This window comes from Oncorhynchus keta, chromosome 30 (genome assembly GCF_023373465.1).
Source record: "Oncorhynchus keta strain PuntledgeMale-10-30-2019 chromosome 30, Oket_V2, whole genome shotgun sequence".
Classification (NCBI taxonomy): domain Eukaryota; kingdom Metazoa; phylum Chordata; class Actinopteri; order Salmoniformes; family Salmonidae; genus Oncorhynchus; species Oncorhynchus keta.
Genome location: NC_068450.1, coordinates 5,048,901 through 5,072,774, shown reverse-complemented (window position 1 = coordinate 5,072,774; position 23,874 = coordinate 5,048,901). Strand labels below are relative to the sequence as shown.

The window sequence follows — 23,874 nt, the reverse complement described above, 5'->3', positions numbered from 1 at the left end:
AGCCTATGGCAATGGACTGGGAAGGGGGAAATGGCGGAGATACGGGCTTTATAAGTCCTCCACAATGGTGGTAGTGAAAAAGAGACTAAAATCGAGCAGAAAATAGGGTAGGTCTAGACGGTGAGCTCTCTTGAATTAAAGCTAAGCTTATATTCCCATTATGCCCGTCAGTCCGAGCATCCAGGACACGTAGCTGTTAACTGTTAGACAGAAAGCCTAGCTGGTACTGTTGGAATGATCAATGAAAAGGGGGCTACGTGGTCGGCCGCTCCCTATTGGTCGACAGAGAGTATCCCGAGGAAAACCCTCCTACCTCGCGATCAGTCTGTGATAGCAGCTCCCGTTCAGGCGATATTTGAATCAGCTGGGCAGTGGAACCTTGAGGATACAAGTCATATTTGTAAAAAGGTAAGAGGATTTTTAAAACTATGTTTTCTGTGATATTTGTGTCTGGCGTCCATAGAAAGAAACAACGGGTTAGAGGTTGTATGGAAAACATATCGACATTTTAACAGGACGTTGTTATAGGGATAGAGAGAAATATGTGTGTGTGTGTGATGTAACTGAGAAGTGTAAAAATATGTAAATTAAAGATAACCAACACGTTGAATTCAATCCGTTTAATGAAAGGCAGAAAGAGCAATTGTTGCATTTGATGAGAAAATTGTACTCGACACATAATTTCCTTGAGTGACCGTTCTCTATAAGGTATACTAGCCTAATAAGTATTATAATATGAACACATCGAAATTATTGATTTAAATCGTGTATTAGATTTTTTTTATCGAAATAATTTTTTAAATGTCGAATTATACCCTGTAGACATATACATATTTATTGACAAAATACATTTTCTCCTTGGTGACCGTGATGAGAAAATATCGTGCATCAAGTTTTTCCCCCTCCCCTTCCCCCACATATAGTAGTAGGGCTAGGCTATATTACAGGTAATGCGCTTGTTTAAATGGGATACAAGTACATCAGATACGCGCTATTTCAAAGGCAACTTGTAGGCTTGTCCCCAGATCGCGTCGCCATTGAGAGTAATATTACCACAGTAATAATTCATGAGCGCGTGCACATTTAACCATTTCATTGAAAAATGTTGTCTCTCTCTCTCTCTCTCTCTGAATATTTCATGCCATTGGAGAAAAAAGGGTAGGGAGATGGAGAGAAGAAAAAAAACGTGTTAAACGGTTCGAGTGAATAATGCATTTACTATAATTGCTGGTCTATGGCGGAGGGTTTGGCTATCGCAGCCTATGGTGAAACGGGAGGGAGGGCGTTGCTTCTATCCGTCCCCATTCTTCCGTCGTCGCTTTAAATGACAGCCAAGACACAAAGTGACAGCTCGGGTATTAGAAAGAAAACAACTGAAGAGAAAAGGGGAAACAGTGAAAGCTATACTGAACAAAAAATATAAACGCGACATGCAACGTGTTGGTCCCACATTTGATGAGCTGAGGTAAAAGATCCCAGAAAACGTTCTGTCACATTCTGTGCACAAATTTACATCACTGTTAGTGAATATTTCTCATTTGCCAAGATAATCTATCTACCTGACAGGAGTGGCATATCAAGAAGATGATTAAACAGCATGATCATTACACAAGTGCACCTTGTGCTGGGGACAATAAAAGGCCAGTTTAAAATGTGCAGTTTTGTCACACAACACAATGCCACAGATGTCTCGAGTTTTTAGGGAGTGTGCAATTGGCATGCTGACTGCAGGAACATCCACCAGAGCTGTTGCCAGAAAATTTAACATTAATTTCTCTACCTTGAGTCGCCTTCAACATCTTTCTAGAGAATTTGTCAGTGAGTTCAACCTGCCTCACAACCGCAGACCACATGAAACCAGGCCACCGCGGTATCTCCACATCCGGCTTCTCCACCTGGGGGATACTCTGAGATCAGTCACCCGGACAACGGATGAAACTGAGGAGAATTTCATGAACTGTACCTCAGTAAAATTTGGGGAAATTATTACATGTTGTGTTTATAGTTCAGTTAAACTATTAACATCTTGACTTCTGTCAAGTCCATTTTATGTATTTATTTTACCTTGATTTAACTGACAGCCTAGGAACAGTGGGTTAACTGCCTTGTTCAGGGGCAGAAAGACAGATTTGTACCTTGTCAGCCCGGGGGTTTGAACTTGAAAAACTTCCGGTTACGAGTCCAACGCTCTAACCACTAGGCTACCATGCCGCCCCATTATCGAGTCATACCGAATAAAAATCGTTCAGAATACACAATTGAAACACACTCTTTCAGCACCACGGACAGTTATTATACGGCTGGGCCTATAATACATACATAGTAATGATAATTCATGGTTCGTCTCTATGCAGAGCAATCAATTCGTCAAAAACAATCATTAATTACCATGTAATTAATAACACCGCATAATTGTACCACATATTTGTGTATAATAACACATGATAAACTTCTGACAATCAATGCTGTAATGAATCTCATTTCCTTCTCTCCAGGACCATACCAAATAATTCATAAAAAATGCTCTGTTTCAGGACCATGGACAGTGTCTACATTTGAAGTCGATATGGATAGCCGTTAGCATGTGACTAGTACTAGGCCTAACACATTACTACGGTATAGGACTATAGGCCGATACAATAGACTACATGGGACGTGATTCATGCTTCTTTGCATCTCCCCAGAGCTCCAGGACCAGGGTCGAGATGGATGTGTTCATGAAAGGGTTGTCCAAAGCTAAAGACGGCATGGCGATCGCCGCGGAGAAGACTAAGGAGGGAGCTGCGCTGGCGGCGGAAAAGACCAAGGAAGGCGCCATGTTTATCGGTAAGATCCGACCTTTAGAAACGTTAGACCGAAAGCAATCTGAATTGTATTATCCGGTCACCTGTGATATCCAGGGCTTCATGTATATCACGAGTGTCTGCCAAGCGAGCGAGTCGCGTTCAACAGAGATTACTTGATGGATGCAGCAACCAATGAGCGTTGAGAACGCTGACATATGGAATGCCTCGTAAAGCGACGCTATAGGTCCAAAGATAATGTATTTTTTCCTTGATTGGTTGAAAAATGGGTGGGTCTTTTTTGTCATCTTAATCCATCCTTAATCCATCAATGCCAACAAGGCATTTTCTCTGCTATTGGGTCATTCTCTAGGCTACTGCAGACTACTGTGGGTTCATTCTGTAGGCTACTGTTGGTTCATGCTGTAGGCCACTGTGGGTTCACTCTGTTGGCTACTATTGGTTCATGCTGTAGGCCACTGTGGGTTCATTCTGTTGGCTACTATTGGTTCATTCTGTAGGCTACTGTGGGTTCATGCTGTAGGCTACTGTGGATTCACTCTGTTGGCTACTATTGGTTCATGCTGTAGGCTACTGTGGGTTCATTCTGTAGGTTACTGTGGGTTCATTCTGTTGGCTACTGTGGGTTCATTCTGTAGGCTACTGTGGGTTCATTCTGTAGGTTACTGTGGGTTCATTCTGTAGGCTACTGTGGGTTCATTCTGTAGGTTACTATGGGTTCATTCTGTAGGTTACTGTGGGTTCATTCTGTAGGTTACTGTGGGTTCATTCTGTAGGTTACTATGGGTTCATTCTGTAGGTTACTATGGGTTCATTCTAGGTTACTATGGGTTCATTCTGTATTCTGGGTTCATTCTGTAGGTTACTGTGGGTTCATTCTGTAGGTTACTATGGGTTCATTCTGCAGGTTACTATGGGTTCATTCTGTAGGTTACTATGGGTTCACTATGGGTTCATTCTGCAGGTTACTATGGGTTCATTCTGTAGGTTACTATGGGTTCATTCTGTAGGTTACTGTGGGTTCATTCTGCAGGTTACTGTGGGTTCATTCTGCAGGTTACTATGGGTTCATTCTGTAGGTTACTGTGGGTTCATTCAGGTTACTGTGGGTTCATTCTGCAGGTTACTATGGGTTCATTCTGCAGGTTACTATGGGTTCATTCTGCAGGTTACTATGGGTTCATTCTGCAGGTTACTATGGGTTCATTCTGTAGGTTACTATGGGTTCATTCTGTAGGTTACTGTGGGTTCATTCTGCAGGTTACTATGGGTTCATTCTGCAGGTTACTATGGGTTCATTCTGCAGGTTACTATGGGTTCAGGTTCTGGGTTCAGGTTACTATGGGTTCATTCTGTAGGTTACTGTGGGTTCATTCTGCAGGTTACTATGGGTTCATTCTATGGGTTCATTCTGTAGGTTACTATTGGTTCATTCTGTAGGTTACTGTGGGTTCATTCTGCAGGTTACTATGGGTTCAGGTTACTATGGGTTCATTCTAGGTTACTATGGGTTCATTCTGTAGGTTACTGTGGGTTCATTCAGGTTACTGTGGGTTCATTCTGCAGGTTACTATGGGTTCATTCTGCAGGTTTGGGTTCATTCTGTAGGTTACTATGGGTTCATAGGTTATTATGGGTTCATTCTGTAGGTTAATATGGGTTCATTCTGTAGGTTACTATGGGTTCATTCTGTAGGTTACTGTGGGTTCATTCTGTAGGTTACTGTGGGTTCATTCTGCAGGTTACTATGGGTTCATTCTGTAGGTTACTATGGGTTCATTCTGCAGGTTACTATGGGTTCATTCTGCAGGTTACTATGGGTTCATTCTGCAGGTTACTATGGGTTCATTCTGTAGGTTACTATGGGTTCATTCTGCAGGTTACTATGGGTTCATTCTGCAGGTTACTATGGGTTCATTCTGTAGGTTAATATGGGTTCATTCTGTAGGTTACTATGGGTTCATTCTGTAGGTTACTATGGGTTCATTCTGTAGGTTACTATGGGTTCATTCTGCAGGTTACTATGGGTTCATTCTGTAGGTTACTATGGGTTCATTCTGCAGGTTACTATGGGTTCATTCTGTAGGTTAATATGGGTTCATTCTGTAGGTTACTATGGGTTCATTCTGCAGGTTACTATGGGTTCATTCTGCAGGTTACTATGGGTTCATTCTGCAGGTTACTATGGGTTCATTCTGTAGGTTACTATGGGTTCATTCTGCAGGTTACTATGGGTTCATTCTGCAGGTTACTATGGGTTCATTCTGTAGGTTAATATGGGTTCATTCTATGGGTTAGGTTACTGTGGGTTCATTCTGTAGGTTACTATGGGTTCATTCTGTAGGTTACTATGGGTTCATTCTGCAGGTTACTATGGGTTCATTCTGCAGGTTACTATGGGTTCATTCTGTAGGTTACTATGGGTTCATTCTGTAGGTTACTATGGGTTCATTCTGTAGGTTACCATGGGTTCATTCTGTAGGTTACTATGGGTTCATTCTGTAGGTTACTATGGGTTCATTCTGCAGGTTACTATGGGTTCATTCTGTAGGTTACTATGGGTTCATTCTGCAGGTTACTATGGGTTCATTCTGTAGGTTACTATGGGTTCATTCTGTAGGTTACTATGGGTTCATTCTGTAGGTTACTATGGGTCCTTCTGTAGCTCAGTTGGTAGAGCATGGAGCTTGTAACGCCAGGGTAGTGGGTTCGATTCCCGGGACCACCCATACGTAGAATGTATGCACACATGACTGTAAGTCGCTTTGGATAAAAGCGTCTGCTAAATGACATATTATTTATATATTTATTTATTTAGGTTACTATGGGTTCATTCTGTAGGTTACTGTGGATTTTGCACTATGACTGTATGGAAGTAGGTGGTTGGCAGTGGCAGTCTACATTGTACGCAGGGCATTATGATATGGATATAATTTACAGGGAAAATATGCATATTGGCAAGTTAAAAATATGTGCTCACAGATACACTCCATGACCAAAGGTATGTGGACACCTGCTCGTCAAACATCTCAAAAGCGTCTGCTAAATGGCATATAATCTAATTTCAAAATATGGAGTTGGTCCCCCCCTTTGTTGCGATAACAGCCTCCACTTTTCTGGGAAGGCTTTTCACTAGATGTCGGAACATTGCTGTGGGGTCTTGCTTTCATTCAGCCACAAACATTAGTGAGGTCGACCACTGATGTTGTGCGATTAGGCCAGGCTCGCAGTCTTCAAAGGGTCAGGGCTCTGTGCAGGCGAGTGAAGATCTCGCCAAACCATTTCTGTATGGACCTTGCTCTGTGCACTGGGGCATTGTCATGCTGAAACAGAGAAGGCCTTCCCCAAACTGTTGCCACAAAGTTGGGAGCATAGAATCATCTAGAAGGTCATTGTATGCTGTAGCAGTAAGATTTCCCTTCACTGGAACTAAGGGTTCTAGCCCGAACTATGAAAAACAGCCCCAAACCATTATTCATCCTCCACCAAACTTTACAGTTGGTACTATGCATTCGGACAGGTAGCGTTCTCCTGGAATCTACCAGACCCAGATTTGTCTATTGGACTGCCAGAGGCGTGATTCTTCGTTCCAGAGAACGTGTTTCCACTGCTCCAGAGTCCAATGCTTGGCATTGCACATGGTGATGTAAGGCTAGTGTGCGGCTACTTGGCCATGGAAACCCATTTCATGAAGCTCCCAACGAACAGTTATTGTGCTGACGTTGCTCCCAGAGGCATTTTGTAACTCAGTAGTGAGTGTTGCAACTGATGACAGATGGTTTTTATGGGCTATGCGCTTCAACACTCGAAGGTACTGTTCTGTGAGCTTGTGTGGCCTACCACTTCGCGGTTGAGCCGTTGTTTCTCCTAGATGTTTCCACTTCACAATAACAGAGCTTACAGTTGACCGGGGCAGCTCTAACATGGCAGAAATTTGACGGACTGACTTGTTGGAAAGATGGCATCCTATCACGGTGCCACGTTGAAAGTCACTGAGCTCTTCAGTAAGGCCATTCTACTGCCAATATTTGTCTATGGAGATTGCACGGCGGTGTGCTCGATTTTATACACCCTGTCGGAGAGTGCAGCTCCCAACGTCTGGGATTAACAGACTGTGCTGTGGTTATACACTCACCTGTAAATGGTCGGGTAGAAGTTGAACGTTTGTCCTCTAATAATGCATTCTCAGAAACGGCTAATATAGTATGTCGAGGCGTTGTTTATACGGTAATGCCTCGTTTGCTGTGTGTGTATTAAAGAGGAATGTGTTGGTAACGCTATTGAGATAATTATCATTATGGATGAAAACATAGGATTTGGAATGAAGTAACACATGATGCATGGTAATGGAGGGATAATGTAGCATTTTAATGTGGTGATGCATGATAATGGTGGGGGAATTGAGCTTTTTAATGTGGTAACACATGAGGCATGATAATGGATGGATAATGTAGCATTTTAACGTGGTAACACATGATGCACGATAATGGATGGATAATGCAGCATTTTAATGTGGTGATGCATGATCATGTAGGGAGAATGTAGCATTTTAAAGTGGTAACACATGATGCATGATAATGGACAGATAATGTAGCATCTTAATGTGATAACACATGATGCGTGATAATGGTGGGGTAATGTAGCATTGTAATCTGGTAACACACGATGCATGATAATGTAGGGGTAATGTAGCATTGTAATGTGGTAACACATGGTGGGTGATAATGGTGGGGTAATGTAGCATTGTAATCTGGTAACACATGATGCGTGATAATGTAGGGGTAATGTAGCATTTTAATGTGGTAACACATGATGCATGATAATGGTGGGGTAATGTAGCATTGTAATGTGGTAACACATGATGCGTGATAATGGTGGGGTAATGTAGCATTGTAATATGGTAACAGATGTGTTGTTCTCCCTTTTCAGGCACCAAGGCCAAAGATGGTGTTGGTTCAGGTACGTTGACTGTTTACTGTTAAGTCTTTAGTTCAGATGTTGACATCGAACCAAACAGGAGTGTGTTAACGTGTGTGTGTGTTAAAAAAACGTGTTAGGGAAGTGCTCCCGCTGTGGGGATCAAATCAGTGGAAATTTCAAGTGCGCCACGTATAGTTTTTGATAAAACTCAAACTTTCATTAAAATGCACATACAATGTACTGAATTAAAGCTACACTCGTTGTGAATCTAGCTACCGAGTCAGATTTGTAAAATGCTTTTCGGCGAAAGCATGAGAAGCTATTATCTGATAGCATGCACCCAAAATACTGGAACTTCATCTAAAACGACAGATTTTGCGGTAGCCGGTCCTAACCAAAACGCAGAAATAAAATATAAAACATTCATTACCTTTGACAAGCTTCTTTCTTGGCACTCCTAGATGTCCCATAAACATCATTTTGGGTCTTTTTTCGATTAAATCGGTCCATATATAGCCTAGATATCGATCTATGAAGAGTGTGTGATCAACGAAAAAAATTGTGTTTTTTTACGTAACGTCATTTTTTTAAATTAAAAAAGTTGACGATAAACTTTCACAAAACACTTCGAAATACTTTTGTAATGCAACTTTAGGTATTAGTAAACGTTAATAATCTATCAAAATGATCACGGGGCGATGTATATTCTTTAGCTTCACGTCTTGAAATCATGTCCGGATATTTCTCAACCAAAACATCCTGTCGGAGAACGGAAGAAATCGTCTCCCTTGTGTCGGTTTGACCAAGAAACAAATCCGGGACAAATGACAAGACTGTTGACATCGTGTGGAAGCTGTAGGTATTGCAACCTCGGCTCCATTTAATGTGGGTCACTTTTAACAATTGGTTGAAGTTGCGCATAGATATATTTTCCCATTTTCAGTGATCAGATTTTCCTGCACTTTTCGATGAAACGCACGTTCTGTTATAGTCACAGCCGTGATTTAACCAGTTTTAGAAACGTCTGAGTGTTTTCTATCCACACATACTAATCATGTGCATATACTATATTCCTGGCATGAGTAGCAGGGCGCTGAAATGTTGTGCGATTTTTAACAAAAAGATGCGAAAATTCGCAGCTTCCTTAAGTGTGTGTGTTAATGTGTGTGTGTTAATAATGTGTGTGTGTTAATAATGTGGGTTAATAGTGTGTGTGTTAATAATGTGTGTGTGTGTGTGTGTGTGTTAATAATGTGTGTGTGTTAATAATGTGTGTGTGTGTGCGTGTTAAAATGTGTGTGTGTGTGTGATGATGATGATGCAGCGAAGGACCTTGCTGGTGGAGCCATGGGGAATATCGCTGCAGCCACCGGCCTGGGGAAGAAGGACGAGTTCCCATCTGACATGAACGTAAGAGTAACACACACACACACACACACACACACACACACACACACACACACACACACACACACACACACACACACACACACACACACACACATACGAAGACATTCAACATGTGAAAATCTCACATGTGGAATAGCATGTTCACATGTGAGTTTGAAATGATGTTATTTGCACGTGAAAAGAATGAACATGTTGTAGTGGCAATGTGTCCGATGGTGGAATTAGGTTGCCCACATCTAGAAAGCATAAATGTGGGACAAGGGAATGATTTCGTAGGCCATTGACAGAACAGTGGACATAATCATTTTTTTGGGGGGGGCAGGTTTAATGGATCACATTGAAATGGTAACATAAACTCAGTGGCCAGTTAATTAGGAACATCACTCTCCGTTCACGAAAATGTTTGGCTTCTAAAGACTGTGATTCACGTGGTCGTGGCTGTAGGGTTAGGGTTGTGTGTGGTCCTTCTGTAGCTCAGTTGGTAGAGCATGGTGCTTGTAACGCCAGGGTAGTGGGTTCGATTCCCGGGACCACCCATACGTAGAATGTATGCACACATGACTGTAAGTCGCTTTGGATAAAAGCGTCTGCTAAATGGCATATATAATGTGTATACTATATACTACATGTGAAGTCATTATATATTATTATTACCCTGGTCTTTAGTAATGTTACCCTGGTCTTTGGTAATGTTATCCTGGTCTTTAGTAATGTTACCCTGGTCTTTAGTAATGTTACCCTGGTCTTTGGTAATGTTACCCTGGTCTTTGGTAATGTTACCCTGGTCTTTAGTAATGTTACCCTGGTCTTTACTAATGTTACCCTGGTCTTTAGTAATGTTACCCTGGTCTTTGGTAATGTTACCCTGGTCTTTAGTAATGTTACCCTGGTCTTTGGTAATGTTACCCTGGTCTTTAGTAATGTTACCCTGGTCTTTAGTAATGTTACCCTGGTCTTTAGTAATGTTACCCTGGTCTTTAGTAATGTTACCCTGGTCTTTAGTAATGTTACCCTGGTCTTTAGTAATGTTACCCTGGTCTTTAGTAATGTTACCCTGGTCTTTGGTAATGTTACCCTGGTCTTTAGTAATGTTACCCTGGTCTTTAGTAATGTTACCCTGGTCTTTGGTAATGTTACCCTGGTCTTTGGTAATGTTACCCTGGTCTTTAGTAATGTTACCCTGGTCTTTGGTAATGTTACCCTGGTCTTTGGTAATGTTACCCTGGTCTTTAGTAATGTTACCCTGGTCTTTAGTAATGTTACCCTGGTCTTTAGTAATGTTACCCTGGTCTTTAGTAATGTTACCCTGGTCTTTGGTAATGTTACCCTGGTCTTTAGTAATGTTACCCTGGTCTTTAGTAATGTTACCCTGGTCTTTAGTAATGTTACCCTGGTCTTTGGTAATGTTACCCTGGTCTTTAGTAATGTTACCCTGGTCTTTGGTAATGTTACCCTGGTCTTTGGTAATGTTACCCTGGTCTTTAGTAATGTTACCCTGGTCTTTGGTAATGTTACCCTGGTCTTTAGTAATGTTACCCTGGTCTTAGTAATGTTACCCTGGTCTTAGTAATGTTACCCTGGTCTTTAGTAATGTTACCCTGGTCTTAGTAATGTTACCCTGGTCTTTAGTAATGTTACCCTGGTCTTTGGTAATGTTACCCTGGTCTTTAGTAATGTTACCCTGGTCTTAGTAATGTTACCCTGGTCTTTAGTAATGTTACCCTGGTCTTTAGTAATGTTTGGTCCCTGGTCTTTAGTAATGTTACCCTGGTCTTTAGTAATGTTACCCTGGTCTTTAGTAATGTTACCCTGGTCTTTGGTAATGTTACCCTGGTCTTTAGTAATGTTACCCTGGTCTTAGTAATGTTACCCTGGTATTTAGTAATGTTACCCTGGTCTTTAGTAATGTTACCCTGGTCTTTAGTAATGTTACCCTGGTCTTTAGTAATGTTACCCTGGTCTTTGGTAATGTTACCCTGGTCTTTAGTAATGTTACCCTGGTCTTTAGTAATGTTACCCTGGTCTTTAGTAATGTTACCCTGGTCTTTAGTAATGTTACCCTGGTCTTTGGTAATGTTACCCTGGTCTTTAGTAATGTTACCCTGGTCTTTAGTAATGTTACCCTGGTCTTTAGTAATGTTACCCTGGTCTTTAGTAATGTTACCCTGGTCTTTAGTAATGTTACCCTGGTCTTTAGTAATGTTACCCTGGTCTTTGGTAATGTTACCCTGGTCTTTAGTAATGTTACCCTGGTCTTAGTAATGTTACCCTGGTCTTAGTAATGTTACCCTGGTCTTTAGTAATGTTACCCTGGTCTTAGTAATGTTACCCTGGTCTTTAGTAATGTTACCCTGGTCTTTGGTAATGTTACCATGGTGTTTGGTAATGTTACCCTGGTCTTTGGTAATGTTACCCTGGTCTTTGGTAATGTTACCCTGGTCTTGGATAATGTTACCCTGGTCTTTAGTAATGTTACCCTGGTCTTTGGTAATGTTACCCTGGTCTTTAGTAATGTTACCCTGGTCTTTAGTAATGTTACCCTGGTCTTTGGTAATGTTACCCTGGTCTTTAGTAATGTTACCCTGGTCTTGGGTAATGTTACCCTGGTCTTTAGTAATGTTACCCTGGTCTTGGGTAATGTTACCCTGGTCTTTAGTAATGTTACCCTGGTCTTTGGTAATGTTACCCTGGTCTTTGGTAATGTTACCCTGGTCTTTGGTAATGTTACCCTGGTCTTTGGTAATGTTACCCTGGTCTTGGGTAATGTTACCCTGGTCTTTAGTAATGTTACCTTGGTCTTTGGTAATGTTACCCTGGTCTTTGGTAATGTTACCCTGATCTTTGGTAATGTTACCCTGGTCTTTAGTAATGTTACCCTGGTCTTTAGTAATGTTACCCTGGTGTTTAGTAATGTTACCCTGGTCTTTGGTAATGTTACCCTGGTCTTTGGTTATGTTACCCTGGTCTTTAGTAATGTTACCCTGGTCTTGGGTAATGTTACCCTGGTCTTTAGTAATGTTACCCTGGTCTTGGGTAATGTTACCCTGGTCTTTAGTAATGTTACCCTGGTCTTTGGTAATGTTACCCTGGTCTTTAGTAATGTTACCCTGGTCTTTGGTAATGTTACCCTGGTCTTTAGTAATGTTACCCTGGTCTTTGGTAATGTTACCCTGGTCTTTGGTAATGTTACCCTGGTCTTTAGTAATGTTACCCTGGTCTTTAGTAATGTTACCCTGGTCTTTAGTAATGTTACCCTGGTCTTTGGTAATGTTACCCTGGTCTTTGGTAATGTTACCCTGGTCTTTAGTAATGTTACCCTGGTCTTTAGTAATGTTACCCTGGTCTTTAGTAATGTTACCCTGGTCTTTAGTAATGTTACCCTGGTCTTTGGTAATGTTACCCTGGTCTTTAGTAATGTTACCCTGGTCTTTAGTAATGTTACCCTGGTCTTTAGTAATGTTACCCTGGTCTTTAGTAATGTTACCCTGGTCTTGGGTAATGTTACCCTGGTCTTTAGTAATGTTACCCTGGTCTTGGGTAATGTTACCCTGGTCTTTAGTAATGTTACCCTGGTCTTGGGTAATGTTACCCTGGTCTTTAGTCATGTTACCCTGGTCTTGGGTAATGTTACCCTGGCCTTTAGTAATGTTACCCTGGTCTTTGGTAATGTTACCCTGGTCTTTAGTAATGTTACCCTGGTCTTTGGTAATGTTACCCTGGTCTTTGGTAATGTTACCCTGGTCTTTAGTAATGTTACCCTGGTCTTTAGTAATGTTACCCTGGTCTTTAGTAATGTTACCCTGGTCTTTAGTAATGTTACCCTGGTCTTTGGTAATGTTACTCTGGTCTTTAGTAATGTACCCTGGTCTTGGGTAATGCTACCCTGGTCTTTAGTAATGTTACCCTGGTCTTTAGTAATGTTACCCTGGTCTTTAGTAATGTTACCCTGGTCTTTAGTAATGCTACCCTGGTCTTTAGTAATGTTACCCTGGTCTTTGGTAATGTTACCCTGGTCTTTGGTAATGTTACCCTGGTCTTTGGTAATGTTACCCTGGTCTTTAGTAATGTTACCCTGGTGTTACCCTGGTCTTTAGTAATGCTACCCTGGTCTTTAGTAATGTTACCCTGGTCTTGGTAATGTTACCCTGGTCTTTGGTAATGTTACCCTGGTCTTTAGTAATGTTACCCTGGTCTTTAGTAATGTTACCCTGGTCTTTAGTAATGTTACCCTGGTCTTTAGTAATGTTACCCTGGTCTTTGGTAATGTTACCCTGGTCTTTGGTAATGTTACCCTGGTCTTTAGTAATGTTACCCTGGTCTTTAGTAATGTTACCCTGGTCTTTAGTAATGTTACCCTGGTCTTTAGTAATGTTACCCTGGTCTTTGGTAATGTTACCCTGGTCTTTGGTAATGTTACCCTGGTCTTTAGTAATGTTACCCTGGTCTTTAGTAATGTTACCCTGGTCTTTGGTAATGTTACCCTGGTCTTTAGTAATGTTACCCTGGTCTTTAGTAATGTTACCCTGGTCTTTGGTAATGTTACCCTGGTCTTTGGTAATGTTACCCTGGTCTTTAGTAATGTTACCCTGGTCTTTAGTAATGTTACCCTGGTCTTTGGTAATGTTACCCTGGTCTTTAGTAATGTTACCCTGGTCTTTGGTAATGTTACCCTGGTCTTTGGTAATGTTACCCTGGTCTTGGGTAATGTTACCCTGGTCTTTGGTAGTGTTACCCTGGTCTTTGGTAATGTTACCCTGGTCTTTGGTAATGTTACCCTGGTCTTGGGTAATGTTACCCTGGTCTTTAGTAATGTTACCCTGGTCTTTAGTAATGTTACCCTGGTCTTTGGTAATGTTACCCTGGTCTTTGGTAATGTTACCCTGGTCTTTAGTAATGTTACCCTGGTCTTTAGTAATGTTACCCTGGTCTTTAGTAATGTTACCCTGGTCTTTAGTAATGTTACCCTGGTCTTTAGTAATGTTACCCTGGTCTTTAGTAATGTTACCCTGGTCTTTAGTAATGTTACCCTGGTCTTTAGTAATGTTACCCTGGTCTTTAGTAATGTTACCCTGGTCTTTAGTAATGTTACCCTTTAGAGCAGTCACACTAAAACCCCATCTTCTGGGTACATCTATTAGTGTAGGATACTGGGGGGTTATCTGTCCTCTGGGTACATCTATTAGTGTAGGATACTGAGGGGTTACCTGTCCTCTGGGTACATCTATTAGTGTAGGATACTGGGGGGTTATCTGTCCTCTGGGTACATCTATTAGTGTAGGTAGTTACCTGTCCTCTGGGTACACTGGGGGTTACCTGTCTTCTGGGTACATCTATTAGTGTAGGATACTGGGGGTTATCTGTCCTCTGGGTACATCTATTAGTGTAGGATACTGGGGGTTACCTGTCCTCTGGGTACATCTATTAGTGTAGGATACTGGGGGTTATCTGTCCTCTGGGTACATCTATTAGTGTAGGATACTGGGGGTTACCTGTCCTCTGGGTACATCTATTAGTGTAGGATACTGGGGGGTTATCTGTCCTCTGGGTACATCTATTAGTGTAGGATACTGGGGGGTTATCTGTCCTCTGGGTACATCTATTAGTGTAGGATACTGGGGGGGGTTACCTGTCCTCTGGGTACATCTATTAGTGTAGGATACTGGGGGTTACCTGTCCTCTGGGTACATCTATTAGTGTAGGATACTGGGGGTTACCTGTCCTCTGGGTACATCTATTAGTGTAGGATACTGGGGGTTACCTGTCCTCTGGGTACATCTATTAGTGTAGGATACTGGGGGTTACCTGTCCTCTGGGTACATCTATTAGTGTAGGATACTGGGGGTTATCTGTCCTCTGGGTACATCTATTAGTGTAGGATACTGTTACCTGTCCTCTGGGGTGTTATCTGTCCTCTGGGTACATCTATTAGTGTAGGATACTGGGGGTTACCTGTCCTCTGGGTACATCTATTAGTGTAGGATACTGGGGTTACCTGTCCTCTGGGTACATCTATTAGTGTAGGATACTGGGGGTTACCTGTCCTCTGGGTACATCTATTAGTGTAGGATACTGGGGGTACCTGTCCTCTGGGTACATCTATTAGTGTAGGATACTGGGGGTTACCTGTCCTCTGGGTACATCTATTAGTGTAGGATACTGGGGGTTACCTGTCCTCTGGGTACATCTATTAGTGTAGGATACTGGGGGTTACCTGTCCTCTGGGTACATCTATTAGTGTAGGATACTGGGGGTTACCTGTCCTCTGGGTACATCTATTAGTGTAGGATACTGGGGGTTACCTGTCCTCTGGGTACATCTCTTAGTGTAGGATACTGGGGGTACCTGTCCTCTGGGTACATCCTGGGGTTACCTGTCCTCTGGGTACATCTATTAGTGTAGGATACTGGGGGGGTTACCTGTCCTCTGGGTACATCTATTAGTGTAGGATACTGGGGGTTACCTGTCCTCTGGGTACATCTCTTAGTGTAGGATACTGTTACCTGTCCTCTGGGTACATCTATTAGTGTAGGATACTGGGGGTTACCTGTCCTCTGGGTACATCTATTAGTGTAGGATACTGTTACCTGTCCTCTGGGTACATCTATTAGTGTAGGATACTGGGGTTACCTGTCCTCTGGGTACATCTATTAGTGTAGGATACTGGGGGTTACCTGTCCTCTGGGTACATCTCTTAGTGTAGGATACTGGGGGGTACCTGTCCTCTGGGTACATCTAGTGTTAGTTACCTGTCCTCTGTACATCTATGTGTAGGATACTAGGATAGGATACTGGGGGTCCTCTTACCTGTCCTCTGGGTACATCTATTAGTGTAGGATATACTAGGATACTGGGGGTTACCTGTCCTCTGGGTACATCTATTAGTGTAGGATACTGGGGTTATCTGTCCTCTGGGTACATCTATTAGTGTAGGATACTGGGGGTTACCTGTCCTCTGGGTACATCTATTAGTGTAGGATACTGAGGGGGGTTACCTGTCCTCTGGGTACATCTATTAGTGTAGGATACTAGGATACTGGGGGTTACCTGTCCTCTGGGTACATCTATTAGTGTAGGATACTGGGGGGTTACCTGTCCTCTGGGTACATCTATTAGTGTAGGATACTGGGGGGTTACCTGTCCTCTGGGTACATCTATTAGTGTAGGATACTGGGGGGTTACCTGTCCTCTGGGTACATCTATTAGTGTAGGATACTGGGGGGGTTACCTGTCCTCTGGGTACATCTATTAGTGTAGGATACTGGGGGTTACCTGTCCTCTGGGTACATCTCTTAATGTAGGATACTGAGGGGTGACCTGTCCTCTGGGTACATCTATTAGTGTAGGATACTGAGGTTTACCTGTCCTCTGGGTACATCTATTAGTGTAGGATACTGGGGGTTACCTGTCCTCTGGGTACATCTATTAGTGTAGGATACTGGGGGTCCTCTGGGTACATCTATTAGTGTAGGATACTGGGGGTTACCTGTCCTCTGGGTACATCTATTAGTGTAGGATACTGGGGGTTACCTGTCCTCTGGGTACATCTATTAGTGTAGGATACTGGGGGTTACCTGTCCTCTGGGTACATCTATTAGTGTAGGATACTGGGGGTTACCTGTCCTCTGGGTACATCTATTAGTGTAGGATACTGGGGGTTACCTGTCCTCTGGGTACATCTATTAGTGTAGGATACTGAGGGTTACCTGTCCTCTTATCTATTAGTGTAGGATACTGGGGGTGACCTGTCCTCTGTACATCTATTAGTGTAGGATACTGGGTACATCTATTAGTGTAGGATACTGGGGGTTACCTGTCCTCTGGGTACATCTATTAGTGTAGGATACTGGGGGTTACCTGTCCTCTGGGTACATCTATTAGTGTAGGATACTGGGGGTTACCTGTCCTCTGGGTACATCTCTTAGTGTAGGATACTGGGGGTTACCTGTCCTCTGGGTACATCTATTAGTGTAGGATACTGGGGGTTACCTGTCCTCTGGGTACATCTATTAGTGTAGGATACTGAGGGGTTACCTGTCCTCTGGGTACATCTATTAGTGTAGGATAGGTTATACTGGGTACATCTATTAGTGGGATACTGGGGGTTACCTGTCCTCTGGGTACATCTATTAGTGTAGGATACTGGGGGTTACCTGTCCTCTGGGTACATCTATTAGTGTAGGATACTGGGGGTTACCTGTCCTCTGGGTACATCTATTAGTGTAGGATACTGGGGGTTACCTGTCCTCTGGGTACATCTATTAGTGTAGGATACTGGGGGGTTACCTGTCCTCTGGGTACATCTATTAGTGTAGGATACTGGGGGTTACCTGTCCTCTGGGTACATCTATTAGTGTAGGATACTGGGGGTTACCTGTCCTCTGGGTACATCTATTAGTGTAGGATACTGGGGGTTATCTGTCCTCTGGGTACATCTATTAGTGTAGGATACTGGGGGTACCTGTCCTCTGGGTACATCTATTAGTGTAGGATACTGAGGGGTTACCTGTCCTCTGGGTACATCTATTAGTGTAGGATACTGGGGGTTACCTGTCCTCTGGGTACATCTATTAGTGTAGGATACTGGGGGTTATCTGTCCTCTGGGTACATCTATTAGTGTAGGATACTGGGGGGTTACCTGTCCTCTGGGTACATCTATTAGTGTAGGATACTGGGGGGTTACCTGTCCTCTGGGTACATCTATTAGTGTAGGATACTGGGGGTTACCTGTCCTCTGGGTGTAGGACATCTATTAGTGTAGGATACTGGGGGTTACCTGTACATCCTCTGGGTACATCTATTAGTGTAGGATACTGGGGGTTACCTGTCCTCTGGGTACATCTATTAGTGTAGGATACTGAGGGTTACCTGTCCTCTGGGTACATCTATTAGTGTAGGATACTGGGGGTTACCTGTCCTCTGGGTACATCTATTAGTGTAGGATACTGGGGGTTACCTGTCCTCTGGGTACATCTATTAGTGTAGGATACTGGGGGTTACCTGTCCTCTGGGTACATCTATTAGTGTAGGATACTGGGGGTTACCTGTCCTCTGGGTACATCTATTAGTGTAGGATACTGGGGGTTACCTGTCCTCTGGGTACATCTATTAGTGTAGGATACTGGGGGTTACCTGTCCTCTGGGTACATCTATTAGTGTAGGATACTGGGGGTTACCTGTCCTCTGGGTACATCTATTAGTGTGTAGGATACTGAGGGTTACCTGTCCTCTGGGTACATCTATTAGTGTAGGATACTGGGGGTTACCTGTCCTCTGGGTACATCTATTAGTGTAGGATACTGGGGGGTTACCTGTCCTCTGGGTACATCTATTAGTGTAGGATACTGGGGGGTTACCTGTCCTCTGGGTACATCTCTTAGTGTAGGATACTGGGGTTACCTGTCTAGGTATACTGGGGGTTACCTGTCCTCTGGGTACATCTATTAGTGTAGGATACTGGGGGTTACCTGTCCTCTGGGTACATCTATTAGTGTAGGATACTGGGGGGTTACCTGTCCTCTGGGTACATCTATTAGTGTAGGATACTGGGGGGTTACCTGTCCTCTGGGTACATCTATTAGTGTAGGATACTGGGGGTTACCTGTCCTCTGGGTACATCTATTAGTGTAGGATACTGGGGGTTACCTGTCCTCTGGGTACATCTATTAGTGTAGGATACTGGGGGTTACCTGTCCTCTGGGTACATCTATTAGTGTAGGATACTGAGGGGTTACCTGTCCTCTGGGTACATCTATTAGTGTAGGATACTGGGGGGTTACCTGTCCTCTGGGTACATCTATTAGTGTAGGATACTGGGGGTTACCTGTCCTCATGGGTACATGGGTACATCTATTAGTGTAGGATACTGAGGGGGTTACCTGTACCTCTGGGTACATCTATTAGTGTAGGATACTGGGGGGTACCTGTCTTCTGGGTACATCTATTAGTGTAGGATACTGAGGGGTTACCTGTCCTCTGGGTACATCTATTAGTGTAGGATACTGGGGGGTGACCTGTCCTCTGGGTACACATATTAGTGTAGGATACTGGGGGTTACCTGTCCTCTGGGTACATCTATTAGTGTAGGATACTGGGGGGTACCTGTCCTCTGGGTACATCTATTAGTGTAGGATACTGGGGGGTTACCTGTCCTCTGGGTACATCTATTAGTGTAGGATACTGGGGGGTTACCTGTCCTCTGGGTACATCTATTAGTGTAGGATACTGGGGGTTACATCTGTCCTCTGGGTACATCTATTAGTGTAGGATACTGGGGGTTACCTGTCCTCTGGGTACATCTATTAGTGTAGGATACTGGGGGTTACCTGTCCTCTGGGTACATCTATTAGTGTAGGATACTGGGGGTTACCTGTCCTCTGGGTACATCTATTAGTGTAGGATACTGGGGGTTACCTGTCCTCTGGGTACATCTATTAGTGTAGGATACTGGGGGTTACCTGTCCTCTGGGTACATCTATTAGTGTAGGATACTGGGGGTTACCTGTCCTCTGGGTACATCTATTAGTGTAGGATACTGGGGGGTTACCTGTCCTCTGGGGGTGTAGGATACTGGGGTGACCTGTCCTCTGGGTACATCTATTAGTGTAGGATACTGGGGGTTACCTGTCCTCTGGGTACATCTATTGGGTACATCTATTAGGATACTGGGGGTTACCTGTCCTCTGGGTACATCTATTAGTGTAGGATACTGGGGGTTACCTGTCCTCTGGGTACATCTATTAGTGTAGGATACTGGGGGTTACCTGTCCTCTGGGTACATCTATTAGTGTAGGATACTGGGGGTTACCTGTCCTCTGGGTACATCTATTAGTGTAGGATACTGAGGGGTTACCTGTCCTCTGGGTACATCTATTAGTGTAGGATACTGAGGGGTTACCTGTCCTCTGGGTACATCTATTAGTGTAGGATACTGGGGGTTACCTGTCCTCTGGGTACATCTATTAGTGTAGGATACTGGTACATCTATTAGGGTTACCTGTCCTCTGGGTACATCTATTAGTGTAGGATACTGGGGGTTACCTGTCCTCTGGGTACATCTATTAGTGTAGGATACTGGGGGTTACCTGTCCTCTGGGTACATCTATTAGTGTAGGATACTGGGGGTTACCTGTCCTCTGGGTACATCTATTAGTGTAGGATACTGGGGGTTACCTGTAGGATATCTTAGTGTAGGGTACCTGTCCTCTGGGTACATCTATTAGTGTAGGATACTGGGGGTTACCTGTCCTCTGGGTACATCTATTAGTGTAGGATACTGGGGGTTACCTGTCCTCTGGGTACATCTATTAGTGTAGGATACTGGGGGTTACCTGTCCTCTGGGTACATCTATTAGTGTAGGATACTGGGGGTTACCTGTCCTCTGGGTACATCTATTAGTGTAGGATACTGGGGGTTACCTGTCCTCTGGGTACATCTATTAGTGTAGGATACTGGGGTTACCTGTCCTCTGGGTACATCTATTAGTGTAGTGTTAGGTACATCTATTAGTGTAGGATACTGGGGTTACCTGTCCTCTGGGTACATCTCTTAGTGTAGGATACTGGGGGTTACCTCTGGGTCCTCTGGGTACATCTCTCTTAGTGTAGGATACTGGGGGTTACCTGTCCTCTAGGTACATCTGTTAATGTAGGATACTGGGGGTACCTGTCCTCTGGGTACATCTATCTAAGTGTAGGATACTGAGGGGTTACCTGTCCTCTGGGTACATCTATTAGTGTAGGATACTGAGGGGTTACCTGTCCTCTGGGTACATCTATTAGTGTAGGATACTGGGGGGGTTACCTGTCCTCTGGGTACATCTATTAGTGTAGGATACTGGGGGGGTGACCTGTCCTCTGGGTACATCTATTAGTGTAGGATACTGGGGGGTTACCTGTCCTCTGGGTACATCTATTAGTGTAGGATACTGAGGGGTTATCTGTCCTCTGGGTACATCTATTAGTGTAGGATACTGGAGGGTTACCTGTCCTCTGGGTACATCTATTAGTGTAGGATACTGGGGGGTTACCTGTCCTCTGGGTACATCTATTAGTGTAGGATACTGGGGGGTTACCTGTCCTCTGGGTACATCTATTAGTGTAGGATACTGAGGGGTTATCTGTCCTCTGGGTACATCTATTAGTGTAGGATACTGGGGGGTGACCTGTCTTCTGGGTACATCTATTAGTGTAGGATACTGAGGTTTATCTGTCCTCTGGGTACATCTATTAGTGTAGGATACTGGGGGGTTATCTGTCCTCTGGGTACATCTATTAGTGTAGGATACTGGCGGGTGACCAGTCCTCTGGGTACATCTATTAGTGTAGGATACTGGGGGGTGACCTGTCCTCTGGGTACATCTATTAGTGTAGGATACTGAGGTTTACCTGTCCTCTGGGTACATATATTAGTGTAGGATACTGGAGGGTTACCTGTCCTCTGGGTACATCTATTAGTGTAGGATACTGAGGGGTTACCTGTCCTCTGGGTACATCTATTAGTGTAGGATACTGAGGGGTTACCTGTCCTCTGGGTACATCTATTAGTGTAGGATACTGGGGGGTTACCTGTCCTCTGGGTACATCTATTAGTGTAGGATACTGGGGGGTGACCTGTCCTCTGGGTACATCTATTAGTGTAGGATACTGGGGGTTACCTGTCCTCTGGGTACATCTATTAGTGTAGGATACTGAGGGGTTATCTGTCCTCTGGGTACATCTATTAGTGTAGGATACTGGGGGTTACCTGTCCTCTGGGTACATCTATTAGTGTAGGATACTGGGGGGTGACCTGTCCTCTGGGTACATCTATTAGTGTAGGATACTGGGGGGTTACCTGTCCTCTGGGTACATCTATTAGTGTAGGATACTGAGGGGTTATCTGTCCTCTGGGTACATCTATTAGTGTAGGATACTGGGGGGTGACCTGTCTTCTGGGTACATCTATTAGTGTAGGATACTGAGGTTTATCTGTCCTCTGGGTACATCTATTAGTGTAGGATACTGGGGGGTTATCTGTCCTCTGGGTACATCTATTAGTGTAGGATACTGGCGGGTGACCAGTCCTCTGGGTACATCTATTAGTGTAGGATACTGGGGGGTGACCTGTCCTCTGGGTACATCTATTAGTGTAGGATACTGAGGTTTACCTGTCCTCTGGGTACATATATTAGTGTAGGATACTGGAGGGTTACCTGTCCTCTGGGTACATCTATTAGTGTAGGATACTGAGGGTTACCTGTCCTCTGGGTACATCTATTAGTTTAGGATACTGAGGTTTACCTGTCCTCTGGGTACATCTATTAGTGTAGGATACTGGGGGGTGACCTGTCCTCTGGGTACATCTATTAGTGTAGGATACTGGGGGGTTACCTGTCCTCTGGGTACATCTATTAGTGTAGGATACTGGGGGGTTACCTGTCCTCTGGGTACATCTATTAGTGTAGGATACTGGGGGGTTACCTGTCCTCTGGGTACATCTATTAGTGTAGGATACTGGGGGGTTACCTGTCCTCTGGGTACATCTATTAGTGTAGGATACTGGGGGGGTTATCTGTCCTCTGGGTACATCTATTAGTGTAGGATACTGGGGGTTATCTGTCCTCTGGGTACATCTATTAGTGTAGGATACTGGGGGTTACCTGTCCTCTGGGTACATCTATTAGTGTAGGATACTGGGGGGGTGACCTGTCCTCTGGGTACATCTATTAGTGTAGGATACTGAGGGGTTATCTGTCCTCTGGGTACATCTATTAGTGTAGGATACTGGGGGTTACCTGTCCTCTGGGTACATCTATTAGTGTAGGATACTGGGGGGTTATCTGTCCTCTGGGTACATCTATTAGTGTAGGATACTGGCGGGTGACCTGTCCTCTGGGTACATCTATTAGTGTAGGATACTGGGGGGTGACCTGTCCTCTGGGTACATCTATTAGTGTAGGATACTGAGGTTTACCTGTCCTCTGGGTACATCTATTAGTGTAGGATACTGGAGGGTTACCTGTCCTCTGGGTACATCTATTAGTGTAGGATACTGGGGGTTACCTGTCCTCTGGGTACATCTATTAGTGTAGGATACTGGGGGTTACCTGTCCTCTGGGTACATCTATTAGTGTAGGATACTGGGGGTTACCTGTCCTCTGGGTACATCTATTAGTGTAGGATACTGGGGGTTACCTGTCCTCTGGGTACATCTATTAGTGTAGGATACTGGGGGTTACCTGTCCTCTGGGTACATCTATTAGTGTAGGATACTGGGGGTTACCTGTCCTCTGGGTACATCTATTAGTGTAGGATACTGGGGGTTACCTGTCCTCTGGGTACATCTATTAGTGTAGGATACTGGGGGTTACCTGTCCTCTGGGTACATCTATTAGTGTAGGATACTGGGGGGGTTACCTGTCCTCTGGGTACATCTATTAGTGTAGGATACTGGGGGGTTATCTGTCCTCTGGGTACATCTATTAGTGTAGGATACTGGGGGGTTACCTGTCCTCTGGGTACATCTATTAGTGTAGGATACTGGGGGGTTATCTGTCCTCTGGGTACATCTATTAGTGTAGGATACTGGGGGGGGTTATCTGTCCTCTGGGTACATCTATTAGTGTAGGATACTGGGGGTTATCTGTCCTCTGGGTACATCTATTAGTGTAGGATACTGGGGGGGTGACCTGTCCTCTGGGTACATCTATTAGTGTAGGATACTGAGGGGTTACCTGTCCTCTGGGTACATCTATTAGTGTA

General features: G+C 43.8%; 1 protein-coding gene across 2 annotated transcripts in view; it reads left to right on the top strand.

Annotated features, from left to right (window-relative positions):
* The first annotated feature begins 219 nt into the window (after positions 1 to 219).
* LOC127913835 (beta-synuclein-like) overlaps positions 220 to 23,874 on the top strand; it is a 42,545-nt gene continuing 18,890 nt past the window's right edge. For both annotated transcript variants that reach the window (XM_052487308.1, XM_052487307.1), the window contains exons 1-4: positions 220 to 408; positions 2,685 to 2,826; positions 7,734 to 7,763; positions 9,049 to 9,134. In XM_052487308.1, coding sequence (XP_052343268.1) covers positions 235 to 408; positions 2,685 to 2,826; positions 7,734 to 7,763; positions 9,049 to 9,134 — 432 coding nt within the window. In that variant the 5' untranslated portion in view covers positions 220 to 234. The remainder of the gene's footprint in view (positions 409 to 2,684; positions 2,827 to 7,733; positions 7,764 to 9,048; positions 9,135 to 23,874) is intronic.